This window comes from Doryrhamphus excisus, chromosome 6 (assembly GCF_030265055.1).
Source record: "Doryrhamphus excisus isolate RoL2022-K1 chromosome 6, RoL_Dexc_1.0, whole genome shotgun sequence".
Lineage (NCBI taxonomy): Eukaryota > Metazoa > Chordata > Actinopteri > Syngnathiformes > Syngnathidae > Doryrhamphus > Doryrhamphus excisus.
Window position 1 is genome coordinate 19,072,777 of NC_080471.1, and position 15,154 is coordinate 19,087,930.

At 38.3% G+C, this 15,154-nt stretch overlaps 2 protein-coding genes across 8 annotated transcripts in view; one reads left to right on the top strand and one right to left on the bottom strand.

Moving 5' to 3' along the window:
* Positions 1-15,154, top strand: part of LOC131130997 (aminopeptidase Ey-like) — a 53,746-nt gene that overhangs the window by 21,951 nt on the left and 16,641 nt on the right. The window contains exon 1 of one of the 5 annotated variants that reach the window (XM_058075244.1): positions 10,335-10,460. The exons of the other annotated variants lie outside the window; for them this stretch is intronic. The gene's annotated coding sequence lies outside the window, so the exon portion shown is untranslated. Of the gene's footprint in view, positions 1-10,334; positions 10,461-15,154 lie in introns of those variants that run through there. 5 annotated transcript variants of the gene reach the window in all.
* Positions 7,949-14,769, bottom strand: dnaaf4 (dynein axonemal assembly factor 4). 3 transcript variants are annotated; one of them, XM_058075248.1, is made up of 11 exons: positions 14,621-14,769; positions 14,372-14,501; positions 13,401-13,548; positions 12,190-12,323; positions 11,880-12,096; positions 10,970-11,115; positions 10,789-10,898; positions 10,559-10,712; positions 10,347-10,452; positions 9,403-9,515; positions 7,951-8,105 (listed from the first exon to the last, which is right to left on the bottom strand). In XM_058075248.1, the coding sequence occupies exons 2-10, from the start codon at positions 14,486-14,488 to the stop codon at positions 9,412-9,414; spliced, it is 1,236 nt and encodes a 411-aa protein (XP_057931231.1). In that variant the 5' UTR covers positions 14,489-14,501; positions 14,621-14,769; the 3' UTR covers positions 7,951-8,105; positions 9,403-9,411. The 3 variants fall into 3 exon arrangements, with proteins under 3 accessions (XP_057931230.1, XP_057931231.1, XP_057931229.1); XM_058075246.1 differs by having other exon boundaries at positions 14,372-14,504; XM_058075247.1 differs by having other exon boundaries at positions 7,949-9,515; positions 14,372-14,504.

Here is a 15,154-nt window from a genome sequence, read left to right on the forward strand (position 1 = left end):
TGATTGGCTGGCGACCAGTCCAGTGTGTACCCCGCCTCCCACCTTTGTGAGGATAAGCGGTAGAAAATGAATGACTGAACAAATGATACTGATACAAGATGGCGAAACGTACACACTGCAAAACCCAGATTTGCAGTTTTGTAGTTCTTATATTGCTCACATTGGGCCTAGTTTAACACGTTTTACTACACTCATATAGTATTACACTTTACAGTAGTCTACACACACCACACAGGAGGTGAGGTCGCTAATGTGCAGTCTTTAGTGACTTTTGGACTGCAACATCATAATTTTTGTACCAGATAGTGCTATTGAGCTAGCTGCTATTGAGCTCCAGACACTATGGGCTTAAATCGACAAGACCAATGTGAAACACATTTATGTATATTCTGCTTTCTGTGTCACAAAATATGTAAATAAAGGTACCGTTGTTGCACACCTACCATGTTTATTTGTTTACCTGAGTGTTTTAACCTAAAAAGTTGCAAACGATATATGATTGACTATAGCCAAAATCTAACCAATCCAAATATGGAAGCCATACCGAGCTCGATACAGTACATACCACCAATCACATATCTCTCTCGTTTTGGTGTTGCTCAAGACTAATATAACAATATCGAAGGAGGAAGACATTTTAAATAGAGCGCCAATTTTCTCTCTCCTCGACTTTAGTGGCTCTTATTGTAAGAGCTGTCTAGTTACAAGGACTCTCCACAGGCGGGACCGGGGCATTCCTTCTGCCACTTTAGCGAGAACATGAAGGGATAAGAAGTGATCAAGAAAAAAAAAAGTTGTGGGAGCAATAGTGAAGTAAGACTGAAAGAAAAAGCAAGGCTGGAGAGGGTGGGGGGGGGGGGGTGTTTAGTTTTGGACTTTTAATTAAACTCACCAGAGGAATTCTAAACAAGTCCTTTTTAAACTTTCTTCCTGTGAGTGCAGGGCTTAATGTGTCTGGGCTACAATGGAGAAGAGGAATGAGAGAGGAGTTGAGAGAAGAAGGTGCTGAAAGCAAACGAGAGGCTGTTTACAGATAAAGCCACTGTGGTTCCTCGTTAATCAATTAACTCATTCAAGGCTAATGAAAAGTCTAATTAACTTTATGTTAAAGGTCATGGGAGGTTTAGAAAAAGAAACTGTTGGCTGGACAGCCCCAGACCATCACACTACCACCACCATATTTTACTGTAATTTTTTTGCCAGATATGCTAATGGTTTTATTTCATTTGAACATGCATCAGATTACAATTGAATGCATCACATAATCAGTTCACAGTTCCACATGTCCAAAAGGAGTAGGAAGAAGCAAAGCTTATTAAATCCTACCCCTCCATCTGGTACTTTTACAATCAGTAACTGTTACATTTGTTCACCTCCTGCTTTCCAAATATAGTTTAATTAATTTTTAATTTTAATTTTTTATCCAGCACCCCCTGTGACCCTTGTGAGGAAAAGCGGTAGAAAATGAATGAATGAATTATTTTTTTATTAATTTTTAATTTTTAATTTTTTTGTCACGTACCGAAGTTTGAGCTGCCATATCGTATTTCTCCTCTCTTGTAGAGAAGTATTGAATTACATTTTTAGGTAATTGGTTATTTTTTAGCCTTATGCATTATTTTAACTGTTTGAAGATGAACTATATCAGCAAGTTGAAGTATTTGTGATTTTAGAAATAAGGAGTTAGTATGTTCTGTGTAGGCGGCATTATGAATTATCCTTACTGACCTTTTTTTGCAGTACATTTAGCGAGTGAAGATTGCTTTTATAGTTATTACCCCATATTTCCACACAATTTTTTTTTCAAGTAAGATATGGTAGAACCAGAGAGCAATAAAGTGATTTCTGATTGAGAACAAATTTTAATATTGAAATATTTCTGGCCACCTTATGTTGTATAAAGATATAATTGGAAACACAGCTTCCAAAAAGACCACAGAGTATTCCCCCCACAGGTCTTTCAAGCATGTAAACCATGTAAAAGCCAGATTCATGAATGAACATAGTCATTCAAAGTGCGATGTGGCGAGGGATGACTGTATTCAGGCCCCAGAACTATTTTTCCTTGACGGTGCTGCTCACTTCCCAGGAAAAATCAGTGAGAAGTTACATTTGTGGAGTCGGGCATCCACACCCCTTTGAGTCAGATAAAGAGGAGAAAAGAGGCACTGAGGCATACTGGAGGGTGTAGAGGGTGATCTGCAGGGTTCTTCTACCTGAGAGGAAACGTACACACGCACCACACACACGCTCAAAAGGAAAGGGCTGCCAAGTGCAGCTTATTGAGGCGGTGAGTGGGGCACTAACAATTGGCTCCTGGGGTTACCGGGTGATCCCTGGGAGTCTAGGATTCAGAAAAGGGGTTAGTTCATCATTCACACACTCGCACTGCCACACACACTCAGCAGATACACAGCAGAAAGACAATGAAGGAGGGGGGAAGAAAAGACAGGAAGAGGAAGTCACATTAAAGAAAAGCAAAATAAAAATAAATATGTTTTTTTATTATTATTATTATTAATAATAATAATATTATTATTAACTAATGTAATAATTTAACGAATAATTAAATTTTGTCGATTTTAGAGCATGCAGAAGTGTCGATATTTGGGTATCGATTCGCACACCATTAGCACAATGTCAGTCTGACTTGTATGAAATTACTACCCACTTGGTCCCAGTGCAAGTGGACTGCTACGGCAAAAAGTACAAATACATTATAAACAAACACAAAACAAATAATATTATTAATAATAATTATTACTATTATTTATATATATAATTATTACTTAGTGATTATTATATATATTATTACAAAAATTATATCATTTATTTATATTATATTATTTTTTATACTATTTTTCTGACTTTTCTTCACACACTGGGTACGAAGTAATAATAATATTATTTTTTTTAATTACAATATTATTAATATTCATTCATTTATTATCACGAGTTATTTATTATTATTATTATTATTAATTATTATTATTATATTATTATTATATACTTGGTCCCAGTGCGACTGCTATGACGAAAAGTACAAATAAATTATAAACAAACACTCGTGATAATAATAATAATAATAATATTGTTATTATTTATATATTATTAATAAATATATTGTATTATATTTATATTATTTATATATAATTATTATTTAGTGCGCCTCTCGCCCAAAGACAGCTGGGATAGGCTCCAGCACCCCCGCGACCCTCGTGAGGAAAAGCAAGAAAATGAATGAATGAATGAATATTATTTAGTGATTATTATATATATATTATTTATTTAGATTATATTATATTATTTTTATACTATTTTTCTGACTTTTCTTCACATGCTGGGTACTCTAACATTTTTTTATTATTTGTTATTATTATTATTATTATTATCACAAGTGTTTGTTTATAATTTATTTGTACTTTTCGCCGTAGCAGTCCACTTGCACTGGGACCAAGTTGGCTAGTGATTTCATTCATACAAGTCAGACTGACATTGTGCTAATGGTGTACGAATCGATACCCAAATATCGATACTTCTGCATGCTCTAAAATGGACAAACTTAAATTATTCGTTAAATTATTCCATTCGTTTGTAACAACACATTTAGCCAACACCTTGACTGCATATGTCAACATATGGTAATTGGTGTGTGTGTGTGTGTGTGTATGTGTGTGTGTGTTAGCAGATACCACACAGAGCTGTGACGAAAGGAGCAAAATACAGACATTTGACACACACACATACACACAGATACACACACAGAGAGGAGTTTTTCAGCTCATTAGGCAGAGGGCTGCGTGTCAAATCAGGTTTTGTATGGAGGGCGCAGGTTCATTATGATCTAATTTACCTTTAGTGGTTATTCAGCTGGGCAGACAGGGAGAGGAAGGAGGAGAGATGGAAGCGGGAAAGGATGAGACTGGAAGGAAGGAAGCTAAAAAAGGGATGAAAGCGAGAAGACAAATCATCGGTTGCGGCCTCCATGTTTGTATTATATAATAAGTTAAATAGTTGTTCTTATAAGAGGTGCGGACTCGACTAGAGTCAGACTCGAGTCACAATTTTGATGAATTTGGACTCAATTAATCAAAGTATTGCAACTCGACATGAACTTTGACATCAGTGACTCCGACTTTAGTCTGATGTCTTGAAAAAAATACTAAAATGTGTCCCCATTCAAATTATTCAGCTAACATGACCAAAGTGATATACAGTGGTTGTCTTGGTTAACATCATAAATGGTCCGGCTCAAACCAAAATGGACTCTAACCAGGGCAATTTCTTTTCCATAGAAAATAATGTAAATACAATTATTTGTTCTAGAAGCCTAAGAATGTTAATAAAATGTTAATAATAATCATCATAATAATAATTTATAATACATTTTATTAATACGTGTACATACATAATACTTTTACATAATACATTTTATTTTTTAGACGCTTTACAGAAAAAATAGAGTTGAATAAAAGCAAGTAAACAGAGTAAAAGATACATTAAAATACAACATTCATTTGTTAATGCACAGCTAAAACAAAGGTAAAAGCGTTAACGCAAAACACATTTTATCGATAATAATTATAATTTTACTTGCAGAAAATGGTGCAAAAATCATTACAAATGAATGTTAATAAAATGATAATAATAATAATAATAATTAATAATATATTTTATACAGTGATATACAGTGGTTGTCTTGGTTAACATCATAAATGGTCCGGCTCAAACCAATATGGACTCTAACCAGAGCAATTTTTTTTCCCATAGAAAATAATGTAAATTCAATTAATTTGTTCTAGAAACCTAAGAATGTTAATAAAATGTTAATAATAATAATAATTAATAATACATTTTATTAATACATTTACATACATAATACATTTTATTTTTTAGACGCTTTACAGAAAAAATAGAGTTGAATAAAAGCAAGTAAACAGAGTAAAAAATACATTAAAATACAACATTAATTCGTTAATACACAGCTAAAACATGGGTAAAAGCGTTAACACAAAACACATTTTATTTATAATAATTATAATTTTACTTGCAGAAAATGGTGCAAAAATCATTACAAATGAATGTGCAACTTAACATTTAACATCACTTTTACCTACTTTTGTTGGGGGAAAAAAAGAACAAATCCATCAATTACTAAATATAACACATTGAATAAATAAACACATAATTTTGCTGCAACAGAAATTTGCAAAAATGTAAAAAATATATATCAAAGCAAAATGGAAAAAAAAACAAGGCACCACTGGAGGAAGTGACTCTGGCGATGATGCGTAGTCTGAACGCTATGTTATGTTTTGTCATCAAAACCAGAAATGAGTGTTATGTATATACAGTAAAATGAGACACTGATTATCACCCTCGATGTCACCCTTTCATCCATTAAAAAAAAAAAAACAAAACGTTTTACCAGTGTTAACTTTGGAGAGCAGGTGCTGATGTAATTCCACACTGTGAGACTATGAGACCGGAACATGTATACATAGGGGTCCTCTGCCTTTGTATGAGTGTGTTAAATGGGTTAGGCTGTGGTGTCCAGAAGCAGCAGTGTGTGTCCTGGCCAGGGTGCAGGGATAAAGGCCTCCATATTGTGCTGGTCACTCAGCTCCAGTAGCCAGCCAGAGGGGCCGTCCAGCTGCCAATCACACCGAGTTCGAGCAACAATGGGGAAAAGTTACCCTGAGCTTGTGTGTGCACACACACACACACACACTAATATCTTTTCCAAACTGCATGTAAAAATAATAAAATAAAAATAATAGTTCTCTTTTTAAGTCTTACTGGTTCAATGACACACAATGAATCACAATGAACGAAGGACATTTATGTCACTTTCAAAGAAAAAAACAAAACAAATGTCCTCAGAAAGTAGGACATTTGGTCAGTAAAGTAATGAGCATTTGGTTCATGGTTCATTGTAAACTCATCCATCCATTAATTATACTGCTGATACTCACTTGGGTCACAAGTACAGAGGCGGGGTACACCCTGGATTGGTGGTCAGCCAATCACAGGGCACATATAGACAAACAACCATTCACACTCATATTCACATTCAGTCAACACAGGAAGTACAACAACAAGGAACTTTCTCAATGCTAAGATGTGTGAGCTTATATTATATCTATATTAGGTACTACGAGTGGAAAGGTGACTATAGGGGTGTTAGTTAAAGTCTAGAGGGCTCTAATAAATAGGATTTCTATGCTTTAAACACAAAAAAATTCAATTTATAAAGAAGGAATCGCACTTTGCAGCAATGTGCTTATCCAAGTCGGGTGTAGAGTCAATTAAACGCAATAAATGACTGTAAATGTATGTAAATATATACATTAATATAAATATACCTAGGACACCAGGGTTCAATTCCAGCCTCGGCCATCTCTGTGTAGAGTTCTCCCCGTGCATGCGTGGGTTTTCTCCGGGTACTCTGGTTTCCTCCCACATTCCAAAAACATGCTAGGTTAATTAGCGACTCCAAATTGTCCATAGGTATGAATGTGAGTGTGAATGGTTGTTTGTCTATATGTGCCCTGTGATTGGCTGGCTGGCGACCAGTCCAGGGTGTACCCTACACCTCTCGCACGAAGACAGCTGGGATAGGCTCCAGCACCCCCCCCACGACCCTCCTGAGGAAAAAGCGGTAGAAAATGAATAAATGAATGAATGAATAAATATACCTAAAGATACACAAAAAATAATCAATAAAATATTTTAATTTCTAAAGCATAGAAAACCTGTTCATGACCTTCTGAATACATTTTTTATATATCAGATATAAATTTTATATCATAAAAATGCGATAATTCAAACCTGCAATAAAAGCCTGTTGTTCAGGCGATCAAATCTGATGTGCGTGTTACTAGTGACACCTACTGACCATGCAGTGTAGAATACTACCTTATACTGTCCTGTATTTGTGTTTTAGTTCATTTAGTTGTGCTTTATTTTCGACACAGTAAACAGTAGGTTGTATTCAACCACAAAACAGAAAAAAACAGCAAACAATGATTCAGATTATAAATTAATTCAGGAAAAAAACGTAATGTTTGAAATGCAATGAACGTTGTATGTGTTTTATGGTGCTTGTGTTTTTGGTTTTGGATCGTTTCTCTGTTTGGATGACCCACCAAAGAGCAAAATTACTAGCAAAATTGACAAAAAAGTGACATGCTTATTGTATAACTCAACCATTAGGCATGGAAAAAGCCTTATTTTTACACTCATATTATATATTACACTTCACAGTAGTCAACACACACCATTATTTTTAAGTCTTATTTTTCACACAAAAATTATGAAGGAATTTTACTAAAAAAATATATATATAATCTTAATAAAAGGTCTGTAACTGATGAAGACGTCAGACTTGAAAGTATTGTATTGAATTCTCAGCAGCACTCCATGCACGGCCCTCCTTTTAGCTCCATTTCTATGCCCCTTTGCATTAATCTTTTGTAATAACACTCCAAGCCTTTGGCTTGTCCATGAGTGCCGGGATTGTGTTTATCTTTTCAAACGCTTTGAGAAGTAAATCACTGACAAGCATTCACTTCCAACTCCGCCGCCACAATGCAGTTCCGATCCAAATCACATCACCTCTTAATGACCGCATTCTTTTGACACACTGAATTTCAACGATTGGCGATTCTTACCGGGAGCTTTCGGCACATTTGATTAGAAGATTAGGAAAAGCACAAAATTGGTAGCGGGATAAAAAAAAAAATAAGAAGGTGTTGAAGAATTTCTATTGTGTCTGCTGACAGAAGGCAGGGTGTGTGTGTGTGTGGTCGAGGTCCTCAAGTGGTACTTCACATCTTTGGAATTGGATCGGATCTGCTTGGATCAGTAACAAGAAAGAACCTGCATTTAAAATTTTTGTAATGACTCAAGAGATTATGTCATGGAAAAGGAATTCAAAAGGCCCCAGAGTGCCAGAACAAACAACTATTATGAAGTGATACATCACTTTTTTTTTTCTTCTCAATTTATAGCTGGTGGGTCCCATCAAGTTTCTTTCACCGACCTTCTGTGGGACCTAATCGTTCAAAAACTCAATCCCTGACTTCAGATGCACACACGAGTGCCTTGGGAACAGAACAAAGGAAAGTAATCGTTTCAAATCCCTTCATTTGTAAATAATAATGCAAAGAGTGGAATAGGTATTATGTGGCTGTAGTTAACACTCTAGCCATTATTATGCATACAGTGCAGGAAATCATTGTACAACACTACACTTTAAACAGAGAAAGGATATGAAAAAAAAGTCCTGAACAAATTAAATTGAGTGATTGGAAGTATTTGAACGCATCATACAAGTAATATATTTCATATTATTCACTAGGATTTTCAAATCAGTGACAAAAAATGTGACTAAATTTGAAACTTGACTACTATTTATTCTACTATTTATCACATCATTACATTAAAACTGTTTTTTTTTTAGGGGGGGGGTAGGATTAAATAAACTTTGCTTCTTCCTACTCCTTTTGGACATGTGGAACTGTCATATGTCATACATCATGTATTCCAAAATGCAACCATGCAAAATGCCACGGAATTACTATAAAAATTAATGAAACAATTCATTCATTCATTCATTTTCTACCACTTATCCTCACATAAAAAACTTACCACTTCCACACAGAATGAGGAATCTCAGACATACCATGGAAGTATCATCAGTAGTCATACAGTGTCAAAGGTCATGTAAACATTCATTCGTTTTCTACCGCTCACGAGGGTCGCGGGGGTGCTGGAGCCTATCCCAGCCATCTTCGGGCAAGAGGCGGGGTACACCCTGGACTGGTCGCCAGCCAATCACAGGGCACATATAGACAAACAACCATTCACACTCACATTCATACCTATGGATGATTTGGAGTCGCCAATTAACCTAGCATGTTTTTGGAATGTGGGAGGAAACCGGAGTACCCGGGGAAAAAAACTCGGGGAGAACATGCAAACTCCACACAGAGATGGCCAAGGGTGAGATTGAACTCGGGTCTCCTCGCTGTGAGGTCTGTGCGCTAACCACTCGTAAGCCATGCAGCCCATGAAACAATTAATTATGTTAAATATTTCAAATTAATGAAGATAAATGTTAAGTGTGCAGGAGTAAGTGGTGGCTTCAGGTCAAATGTCTGAAGGGGTAAGCCACTGTTTGTGATAATTTGCTGCCCCCTGGTGGCAGATTTGATAGCTGGTCATCACTCACATAGATTACAATAAAGCAGTGCGTCTCCACCACTTTATTGCGTGTAAGAGCTTATTATTACAAAATGAAAATGTCATAAAGCTATTCATTTTTGTAACTGTAATTTTCATAGCTTATGTCACATCAAAAAAATTGTCAAAAAATTGCAAGAACAAAAATTGTCTCACTATGACAGTCTATGATGCACTGCCTTGTATGATGTCCCGGATCTTTTGTGTGTCAGCTTGCAGTGGCTCATTGTTGGGGTCAATCTTCAGGGCAGCTTGGTATTCTTGGAGTCCTGTGAAAACAAGTCGGAAGGCGGATTAGGTAATGGGCAAATTGCAAGAATTCCGTACTATATTTATTCATTTTCTACCGCTTATCCTCACGAGGGTGGCGGAGAGTGCTGGAGCCTATCCCAGTTGTCTTCGGGCAAGACGTGGGGTAACCCTGGACTGGTCGCCTGCCAATCACAGGGCACATATAGACAAACAACCATTCACACTCACATTCATACCTATGGACAATTTGGAGTCGCCAATTAACCTAGCATGTTTTTGGAATGTGGGAGGAAACCGGAGTACCCGGAGAAAACCCACACATGCACGGGAGAACATGCAAACTCCACACAGAGATGGGTGAGAGTGGAATTAAACTCAGGTCTCATCGCTGTGAGGCCTGCGCGCTAACCACTTGTCCACCGTGCAGCTGCTTTTGTACTATATATTATGAGAAATAATGCATATAATTAGGGTTAGGTGTAAAATTTACCATGCCATGTCTGTGCGGGGCTGCATGGCGGTCGTGTGGTTAGCGCGCAAACCTCACAGCTAGGAGACAGGGGTTCAATTCCACCCTCGGCCATCTCTGTGTGGAGTTTGCATGTTCTCCCCGTGCATGTGTGGGTTTTCTCCGGGTATTCCGGTTTCCTCCCACATTCCAAAAACATGCAAGGTTAATTGGCGACTCCAAATTGTCCATAGGTATGAATGTGAGTGTGAATGGTTGTTTGTCTATATGTGCCCTGTGATTGGCTGGCGACCAGTCCAGGGTGTACCCCGCCTCTCGCCTGAAGACAGCTGGGATAGGCTGGGTTAAGATGTGGTGAGTGTTGCAATGCATTTCGGACCTTCCGTATAGAGCTCTAGCTGGCAGAAAGCAGAACCTCGGCGCACATGGGCTCTGGCTCGAGCAGCAGCATTGGCAGCGACGGCTGGAGTCAGCAGTTCGAGGGCCTGCATAGGTATACGATTTTAGTATCTTCAGAAATACTACATACTGAGTATCCATCACTCACTGTGAGTCCATCCACACGACATACACAATCCAGACCGTTCTGACCTTAGAGGAGTCCTCAATGGCTTTGTGAAGGTTCCGTAACTTCAGATGACACGCAGCCCTGTTTGAATACAGAGCCGGGATCTTTCTGTTGAGTCTGATAGCCAAGTTGTAGGCGTTCAGAGCGCTGAGGTAGTTTCCAGCTGCAAAACATTTGCTACAGGACAATAGGAATTAATTTCATAATTTCTGCTGACACCAAGCAGGAAGTGATGAGAGCGGATTTGACTCACTTTCCTTTCTCTTTCAACCAATCCGGATTTCGCTCTTCCTCAGTTAAGTCGTTCAGTTCTTCGACATCTGCATTGACCGCACGTCTGGCCTCTGCTTGTTTATTCAGCCACTGTAGTTAGTCAATAAAAAAATTGTTAGTGTTCGTTTTATGATTGAATCCAACTCTGATTCAAATATTACCTCCTCTTCCTCAGCGACTCTTGACTCTCTGAGGGCTGTTGGGAAAACTCGAGGAGTGAACGAGACCTCAATGTTTCCCAGACGTCTCGGAGCAGGGAGATCCGTGCATTTCTTCTTGCGCTGATCTTCATTGGCACTTCTTTTATCTAAATACATGAAAAGAGCGCTTCATTCAAACTCTAATAATATGATTATTCATTCATTCATTCATTTTCTAGCCGTGGCGTACACCCTGGACTGGTCGCCAGCCAATCACAGGGCACATATAGACAAACAACCATTCACACTCACATTCATACCTATGGACAATTTGGAGTCGCCAATTAACCTAGACCTGGACTAGTCATGTGCCCTGCAATTGGCTGCCGACCAGTCCAGGGTGTCACCCGCCTCCCGGCCAAAAAGTCAGGTGGGGTTGGCTCCAGCATACCCCCCGCGACCCTAGTGAGGATTAAATAGCTTTATAGATAAAATAGATGTATGTAGAACTACCATATTGAGTGTAAAGGTGATTATAGGGGTGTTATGTTTTGTCTTGGGGGCTCTTAACAATTAATTTATTCATTTTCTATTGCTTATCCTCACGAGGGTCACGGGGGTGTTGGAGCCTATCCCAGCTGTCTTCGGGCGAGAGGCGGTGTACACCCTGGACTGGTCGCCAGCCAATCACAGGGCACATATAGACAAACAACCACACACTCACATTCATACCTATGGACAATTTGGAGTCGCCAATTAACCTAGCATGTTTTTGGAATGTGGGAGGAAACCGGAGTACCCGGAGAAAACCCATGCATGCACGGGAAGAACATGCAAACTCCACACAGAGATGGCCGAGGGTGGAATTGAACCCTGGTCTCCTAGCTCTGAGGTCTGCGCACTAACCACTTGACAACGGGAAATTACTCACCAAATATGACCTTTGTTCCACCTGACCCGCCTCCGCCAAAGTTCTCTTTAATATCTTTTCCTTTATTCGCATTGCATGTCTGACTCCGGACTTTTAGTTGGGCTTCTTCCTTCTTCTTCTTCTTCTCCTTCAGTTGCCACGCTTCGAGTTCAGCGGTGGTTGCCGCTCTTTCGTCATCCTTCATTTTCTGGATTTTTTCTCGCTCATCCTTTTCAATCTGTCAACAGATACACATATTCATATAGTGTATGTACTGTCTTTTACCATATCTGTGTAGATTACAAATGGTTAGAGTTCCAGGGCGTCTTACATTCATCATTGTCTTCAGAGCATACTTCTTTTCTTTATGCTTTTTCTCCGATCTACTTTGGGCTTCGGCAGCGAGTTTTTCCTCCATTTTGGACAGAGCCCTGACTCGGATTTCCTTCTTTGTTTCTTTATCATCTGGAACACATAAGAATATATCAATACATAAAACAATATGGCTGCACGGTGGTCGAGTGGTTAGCGCGCAGACCTCACAGCTAGGAAACCCAAGTTCAATTCCACCCTCGGCCATCTCTGTGTTGCATGTTCTCCTTGTGCATGCGTGGGTTTTCTCCGGTTTCCTCCCACATTCCAAAAACATGCTAGGTTAATTGGCCACTCCAAATTGTCCATAGGTATGAATGTGAGTGTGAATGGTTGTTTGTCTATATGTGCCCTGTGATTGGCTGGCGACCAGTCCAGGGTGTACCCCGCCTCTCGCCCCAAGACAGCTGGGATAGGCTCCAGCACCCTCCGCGACCCTTGTGAGGATAAGCGGTAGAAAATGAATGAATGAATAAAACAATGGTTTTAAAGTTGTATTCATATAGATTCATAAATAAAATCTTGCCTCGGTTTTTATACAATATTGCATGTACGAATCCAGTCAGTTAGCCCTGTACTGTATCGTTCCGCAAGACTATCCAAACAAACTTTCCAAACAAAGCATAGCAATGCAATGCTGACTCACTATCCATGCATTTTTTATTGAGCGCAATTGCTAAACAACCCGCCATGGGGCCAAAGAAAGTTCTGTGTGTCAGTAATGTGATTAAAATAGGGGAGAAAACCTATTCATTCGATCTCACCTGGATGTACAAAAAAGTCCATATAAACATGCCTACATCATTTCTAATTCATCCATTTTCTATACTGCTTAACTCAATAGAGTCACAGGGGTATGCTGGAGCCTATCCCAGCTGACTTTGGGGCGAGAGGTCGTCATCATTTCTAATAATTTCAAATTAATTTCTGGATGTCACTCTGTAATTATTGCCTGTTAAATGTATTTTTGGATGCCTGAAACGGCTTTAAATGATTTCCTATGGCAAAAACTGCCTTGGTTTTCATGTTTCAGTTTTTGTTATTTTTGGAAATAAATCAATAAAACCGAGGTACTACAGTATTTCAGGTTTTGAACCGTCAAGAGTCATGATGTCTATACTGTACTTTGTCATTTTAGCATCGAATGAGTTAAATAAACTGCAGTCCTACATGTGCTGATTGCCAGATGCTCCCACAGTTTGTTGGTCCTTTTTGACAAACTGATGACTGCGACTCCATTTCCAATCTTTGCTAAGCTTTGCTCGTCATCAACAAGCTCAGACAGAAAGACCTCCAACAGAAACGGTGGGAAATGAACCTGTGCACAAAAACAAAGAATCAAACAAAGATAAAAGTAATGATAACCATAGAATCCAAAATGGACAGTATCAGGCAACTCAGTAATGAACAAAACAATTAAGCAATTAACACGTTTATGGTTGTCAACATAAACAAATCCAAGCTAGTATATCAATGTTTTTATTTTGAAGCTTACTTTCATACTGTCTAACTTGTAGTAATGGGAAACTTGATTCCTTTTACTGATTAAAAAAAACAGAGACTCCCAGTGTTGCCAACTCTGCGATTTTGTCGCTAAATCTGGCAACTTTTCCAAACCCTATTGCCTACTAGGTTATGTTTTTTTCCACAGCATTGTACCTCATATGCAAATCATATGCAAATTAGACGACGGGCTCAACCAGAGACTTCTCGACAGCCAATATCTAAAGTTGGAAACAGTGCATTGATTGGTTGGTCTGTTGCTGAGATACGTCTGAATGTCGGTAACAGGCCCTTAAATGCAAAAAAAATGACCATACTTTAAATAAAGCACCTTTTGCAAAGATTTGGAGGCTGGTTTTACCGTATGAATCCACAGTATTTTGCCACTTCATTATACCCGCGAGTCCCGGTTCAGTAAAATTAACTCGCGAGTTTTGAACGACTCGGTCAATAAACCACCATCACCACTTGCTAGCAATGTCGCTGACGTCGTTTCACGGAAGTTGCTTACCGATAATTATAATTAAATTAGCATTAAACACATTTTAAATGACTCATTTGAATCTGAAATTATATTGTACTAAAAAGCCATTGAGGAATATACATGTAAACATATAACATATTTAATTTCACGCTACCTTCAGGTACTCGTCTGATGACAAAATGTCTACCTTGGTGGCTCCTTTCAGCGGAACACTAATATAAACCATTGACTCTGTTTGTGTCCAGGAGTGGTCTGTCACTAGCAAAGGCATCTTCTTTGGTGGGCTGCTAGTACACAAAAAGCACTCATATAAATCATATAAAAACTTGACGACATATTTCGGTGAGATGCAGATGTGCTCTTGATTACAAAAAAAAAACGACACATAAAAATATTTTCTTACCAGAATTCCAACACTTCTTTCAGTACGTTACCCCTAAAGTAGTCTGCGACATTGGTTGTTATTTTGTTATTTGTAGTTAGTTATAGTTATATAGTCACAGTTACTAGTAAACGGAGGGCATTAGCATTGCTAGCAACAACAGGCGTCCGCTAACTGTGTACAGTCGCTATGGAGACTGAAAGTGGGCGGACTGATCCAAATATCGATGCTTTCGATACCAATGGTGGTATCAGTATCGAGTCGATACTCACGTGCAGATTAGACCAATATTTTTCAACTCTCATTTATGTTATTTTCACAAATATGTGTGATTTTGTGTTACTTATATTGTCATATGTATACAATATATTGTTAAGTAACTAAAGTAAATAAGTAGTCACAGGAGGTGTTTGTGGGCAAAAAGCCAAATGATTTTTGAATGACAGCCTTATGCAACTTATGCAATCACTTCCATCCCTTAAAGATAATGTCTCATTATAATGCTGATACAAAAAAGTTGCATCATTATAATCCAGTAGAATGACAATTATTTAT

Excerpts from the sequence above, each read along its gene's own strand:
- dnaaf4 (XM_058075247.1), bottom strand. The coding sequence starts at position 14,488 with ATGCCTTTGCTAGTGACAGACCACTCCTGGACACAAACAGAGTCAATG. Across the intron at positions 10,453-10,558 it reads CCATTGAGGACTCCTCTAAG|GCCCTCGAACTGCTGACTCC; the intron begins GTCAGAACGGTC and ends ATACCTATGCAG. Across the intron at positions 9,516-10,346 it reads GCTAGAGCTCTATACGGAAG|GACTCCAAGAATACCAAGCT; the intron begins GTCCGAAATGCA and ends TTGTTTTCACAG.